The sequence below is a fragment of the Dipodomys ordii genome, unplaced genomic scaffold (assembly GCF_000151885.1).
Source record: "Dipodomys ordii isolate 6190 unplaced genomic scaffold, Dord_2.0 Scaffold24, whole genome shotgun sequence".
NCBI classification, from domain to species: domain Eukaryota; kingdom Metazoa; phylum Chordata; class Mammalia; order Rodentia; family Heteromyidae; genus Dipodomys; species Dipodomys ordii.
In genome coordinates this window covers 7511628-7517304 of record NW_012267240.1, presented here as the reverse complement: position 1 = coordinate 7517304, position 5677 = coordinate 7511628, and the positions used below count along the sequence as shown (strand labels likewise).

Here is a 5677-nt window from a genome sequence, read left to right as displayed (position 1 = left end):
GCTTGCCTTGCATGCATGAGGCCCTGGGTTCGATTCCTCAGCACCACATAAGCAGAAAAAAAGCCAGAAGTGGTGCTGAGGCTCAAGTGGTAGAGCGCTAACCTTGAGCTGAAGAGCTGAGGGTCAGCGCCCAGGCCCAGAGTTCAGGCCTCATGACCAGACCCCCCCCCCAAAATTAAATCAAAACCCCATTTATGATTTTTAAAATATACTTGAAATAAAAATGATTAAACCAAAAAATAAAAATAAAAATAGCTAGGCACCAGTGGCTCATGCCCGTAATCCTAGCTACTCAAGAAGCTGAGATCTTACACTTAAAGTTTGAAGCCAGCCCAGGAAGGAAAACTTCAAGACACTCTTACCTTTAAATAACCACAAAAGGCCAGAAGTGGAGCTATGGCTCAAGTGGTACAGCACTAGCCTTGAACAAAAGAGCTCAGGGACAGCATCCAGGCCACGAGTTCAAGCCTCAATACCAGCAAACACACACACGCATGCACACACACACACACACACACACACACACACACACACAAATACTATTACCACAAGGTCCATCAGTTCTTCCAACTGTCTCCACTAACCAATGGAAAGTAGAGTCTTAAAGAGATGTGTATATCCATGTTTCCAGCAGCATTATTCACAATAGCCAAAAGGGAGAAGCAACCTAGGTTGGTATCTATGGATGAATGAATATGAAAGAAAATACAATGCATGAAATATTGCTGTCTCAAAAAGGAGGGAAATTCTGACCTATGGTACTATTTGGGTGAACTCTGACAACATTGTGCTCACTGAAATAAACCAGTCACAATGCAATTCATTATAGGAAGCACCTATGACAGCTACATTGACCGAGACAGGGACTAGAATGGAGGTTTCCAGGCACTAGGGAAGACAATGGGAAATGGATGTTTAATGAGTACAGTTTTAGTTTTCCAGGATAAAAAGTATTCTGTGGATGAATGGTTGTAGTGGCTTCAAAACAGTGTTCAAATACTTAAGGCCACTGAAATGATATGGCTGTATTGAAAAATGGTTACCATGGTGGCTAATCTATGTGTATCTTTTTAATATAATAAAGTTGTTATCTTTTCTGGGAAGTTTAGGATTTAAAAGTATAAGCTAGATATTAAAGGTGAGAAACAAAATCAGCAGAGTAAAATCTTGTCTTTATGTGTTTATGTTCATTTATTTATTATTATTTTGCTAGTACTATCGTTTGAATGCAGAGTCTCACACTTGCTACCACTTTAGGGTGTTTGTTGTTTTTGTTTTTGTTTTTTTGTTTTGCTTGGGCCAGCCTAAACTGCAGAACTCCTATTTATGCTTTCCTATTTCACTGGGATAAAAGTGTCCAGCACTGTAACAAACCATAAGTCAAAAGGAAGTCATATGGGCTGAGATGTTGCTCAGTGGCAAAGCACTTGCCTAGCAAGTGCAACGTCCTGGGTTCGATCCCCAGTACCAAAAAAGAAAAGACAAAAAAAATACAGTTAAAAGGAAGTCATATATATAATATATATTATATAGTATTATATCATAGTATAGTATTATATAATATTCTATATAATACATATAAAATAGTTATACACATGGGGGGGTGATTAGGCTGACCTCAAATAGTAATCCCTTGATTTCTCCCAGGTGGCTAGGATTACAGGCTTGAACTACTAGGCCTGGCTTGAATCTTATCTTTGAAGAACATGAATGATAAATATGTTTTTTGTAAATATGTGTTTTTCTTTTTTTTTTTAACAGAGTCATTTTTCTCTCAAGAAGGGAGCTGCAGCCTTAGGAATTGGAACAGACAGCGTGATTCTGATTAAATGTGATGAGAGGTGAGCATGAGCCTGCAGCCACGGTTGGCTAGCAATTTGCAAATTTCCTGCAAATACCTTTTTGGTATGAACGCAGGGGCTGCCTGTCAGGCACAGACCTGCCTAGCCCAGATGGTGCCATTCACCACGGGCCTTTGCTTAGAGTCTATGGGTGTTGTTTCTCCATGCTGGAGGACTTTCACAGCTCTTGATCAAATCAGAGGCTGGGTAAAAATCAAAGTATTCTTCACCAAGGATGTGCAGAGGGACATTGATCACCCAGGCACTTTAGCAGGAAATGGGAGCACTGATTTATGAGGTAAAATTGCGTAGGGCAGAATGGACTGTGTAAATTTGCCAGTGTGATGACAGAATGGGGGACACTTTGATGCTCAGGAAGTAAACGATGCCCCAGCAGCACAAGAACTTTGTGTGGTACCCCTTCCTCCCGTCTCCCCAGCTCAAGTCATACCTACATGGCATTTCTCATGCCTTACCCATGTCTAGACTGCACTCTGCACCACAGAATTCAACCATATAACTAGCTCCTTCTTCCAATGTATGCACCTCTTCCCATCTAGATCACTTGCTTGTTAGGGAACTGACAGGGCAATGCCCTGTGCTTTTCTAGAACTTAGGGACGTGGTGGGCATTGGGTACATAGGTGATTGATAAACACACATGAATAATAAGTGTTTAATTGCGTGACTTCCCTTTATATGAATGAAACTTTCTCATTCAATCCTTTAAAAAAACGAAATTAATCTTTTAAAAGGAAATTGACTTTTGGTAGCTTCCAGTGATACATTACATGGAGATGCTGAAGATGCTTTTAAATCTCCTCCACAAAGTACCACACCCAATGCCCATGTACCTATGAAGTTCTGGTGCCAATAAAGACAGGGATGTTCTTCAAGAAAGTATAGTCTGTGTGTAAATCACGGAAAATGTTATGCTGTGGGTGTGACTTGGGCTGGATTTTCAAATTGGGGATGAGGTGGATGGGAGGGAGGGAATCCCCAGGCAGTGAAAGAAGTTTGGATACCACAAGCAAAGCCACAGAAGAAAATAGCAATCCCTGCTTAGAAGTAGAAGGGCACAGTCATGGAGAATTCAGTAGGCCCTGTGGGACTCTGAAAACTCTAAAACTCAATGGGTCCACAGCCAGCAGCTTTACTTCTGGAACGTGAGGTTAACAAGGACTGCCACTTTCTGGGTATTTCTTCACATAGTGCCTGATTTTCCTTTTTGATTACTTGCAATGAACACACATTTTTTGGCAGAGGGGCACACGGGGTGGTAATGGGGGGGTGGGGAAACACATGTCATTTTTCCTTTGGAAATGAGGGAGCTAAATTTAGCATTTGACCTTGATAGATCCTGAAATAAGGGCACTTGAAAGTATTTTTAACCCAAATGTGAATGAAGCCACCTTCAGGAAGCAAGGAAAGGAAAGGGTCTCTGGTCATTAGAGCAGGAAAGACACTCTAACAAAACAATAGGCACCCAGTGATAAAAGGTTGATGTAAAGGAAACCCATCTTTAAAAAAGAACTGTGTTGTGTGGCAAAACAACTGGTATTTCTCACTACCAGCCATAAAGAACCGGATTTGAGGATAATCTGGACCAAATGAATGCTCATCTTATACATATATATATATATATATATATATATATATATATATATATATAATCTTTATTCAAATGCTACAAAAAATTATTAGAGAGAAATGTGTTCCCAGAGAGAAAGCAATAAGCCAGATGTGGTAGATCATACCAACAATCTCAGCAGTGCCAGAAGGAGAAATAGTAGCATCAAGGTCTAAGGAAAGCCTGGACTAAAATGGGAACATTTCTCTGAAAATCAAACTGAAGGACCAAGCCCTGGGTCAAGGGTTAGAGTATGTTCTAGGCCTGAGCACATTCGCTTCCATTTCAGCCAAATTGATAAAATGAATTGAAAAAGGAAAGAGAAAATACCACCTAGATAGGCCTTGGCCTTCTGGCCTGGTCAGTCTTCCTAATTAGCCTAATTAGCAGGTGTTCTGGATGTGAGTTCTACGGGGTGATAGGGGGCCTGGAAGGGCGGAAGAGGCTCTTCATTCTTTAAAACATTAGTATTGCTGGGTCTACCCTGTGGAAATCAAGGGGAGATTGGAAAGGGCCTTGGATGAACCCCAAAGTCAGGTTCTCCTGGGAACATAGAAGGCCTCTTACCAGCTGGCTATCTGAAGACAGCCTTGTGCTCAGAAGAGAAGCCCAGGCTGGAAGAAGGAAGAGCAAGAAGGGAGAGCTGAGCAGCCGCAGGGCAACAAATGACAGACAAGTCTGCCGCACCCAAGAACAAAGGTGCCATTGGCCAGCAGAAGGCAGAGGTGGGCAGGAAGCAGGGAATGCTGGGATAGGGTCTAGAATTGATTCCAGCAATTTTAGAAGCCATTAGAAAGACTAACTGTGGGGGTGAGGGGGACTTCCAGAAAATGGCATACTACTGAATGCTCCCCACTCCCCTAGAAGGGTGCAGAGAGAAAAGGAAGAGAGAAAAGGCAGAGAAAATCCGGGGCTTTTTCTTTTCGTATTCATGAACTTTGTGGGAGGGGTAGAAGGAGGGGACAACATAGGGGGAGGAAGAAGAATAGATATAAGAAATGGGAAAAGGATGTGAAATAAAAGATAGGAAGCCAGGTGTAGTAGTTCAAAACTGTAATAATAGCTACTTGGGAAGCAGATATCAGGAAACTGCTGTTTGAGATGAGACCAGAGGTGGAAAAAAGTTCACAAGACCCCATCTCAAGTAGAAGAAGTAGCACATGTCTCTCATCTCTAGCTATAAAGGGGAAGGTTAAGGCTGGGCATGGTGGCATGTACCTGCCATCCCTGTGACATAGGGAAGAATAAATAGGAGGATCACAGTCTAGGCTTCCTTGAGCATAAAATTAGATCCTATTTGAACAAAAAAAGTGATGACAGAATAGATCCAAGTAGTAGAATGCCTGCCTAGCAAGTGTGAGGTTCTGAGTTCAAATCCTAATAGAACCTCCTTAAAGAAAAAGAAATAAGGGGCTGGGAAGGTGGCTCAGTGGTAGAGCACTTGCCTTGCATGCATGAGGCCCTGGGTTCAATTCCTCGGCACCACATAAGCAAAAAGAAAAAAGCTGGAAGTGGCGCTGTGGCTCAAGTGGTAGAGCGCTAGCCTTGAGCTGAAGAGCTGAGGGACAGCGCCCAGGCCCCACAACCGGACCCCCCCAAAAAAAAGAAAAGAAAAAGAAATAAAAGATGGAAAAATAAGGCTTAGGGAGGAAGTTGGGAAATGGAGCACAGAGAGAAATGTGGAGGAAATGTGGATGGGAGCTTTAAAAAGAATAATTACAATTTTACCATCCAAAAATACGGTACCTGCTAATTTTTTTAATTGAAAGTAATAGGGGAAAACATAGTTCACTACCCAAAGATCAGCATTAATGCCGTACTATTGTCTAATCCTTGAGGGCTCTTTTTTTTCTAATTGATCGGTTTGTTTTTTCTCTTTTCTCTTAACATTTTCTCTTTTCCTGTTTTTAATTATTTTCTTTCCAAACTAGACATGATAATATATATTTTTCTCACATTATTACAAACACAAACACACTTAACTATATAATTTAGAAAGTATTCTATCACTTTATAGAGCTAGCTCTAGAGTTGGACTGTTTGATTTCATAGCCCATCTCCAGTCCTAGCTTGGGCAAAAGACTCCATTTCTTTGTCTAAAATAAGTAAAATTGCTGGGAAGGTGGTTCAGTGGTAGAGCGCTTGCCTTGCATGACTGAGGCCCTGGGTTCAATTCCTCAGCACCACATAAGCAAAAAGAAAAAAGC

At 41.5% G+C, this 5677-nt stretch overlaps 1 protein-coding gene across 2 annotated transcripts in view; it reads left to right on the top strand.

The window, feature by feature from the left end:
• Positions 1 to 5677, top strand: part of Gad2 (glutamate decarboxylase 2 (pancreatic islets and brain, 65kDa)) — a 71164-nt gene that overhangs the window by 22971 nt on the left and 42516 nt on the right. For both annotated transcript variants that reach the window (XM_013014630.1, XM_013014629.1), the window contains exon 8: positions 1762 to 1841. In XM_013014630.1, coding sequence (XP_012870084.1) covers positions 1762 to 1841 — 80 coding nt within the window. The remainder of the gene's footprint in view (positions 1 to 1761; positions 1842 to 5677) is intronic.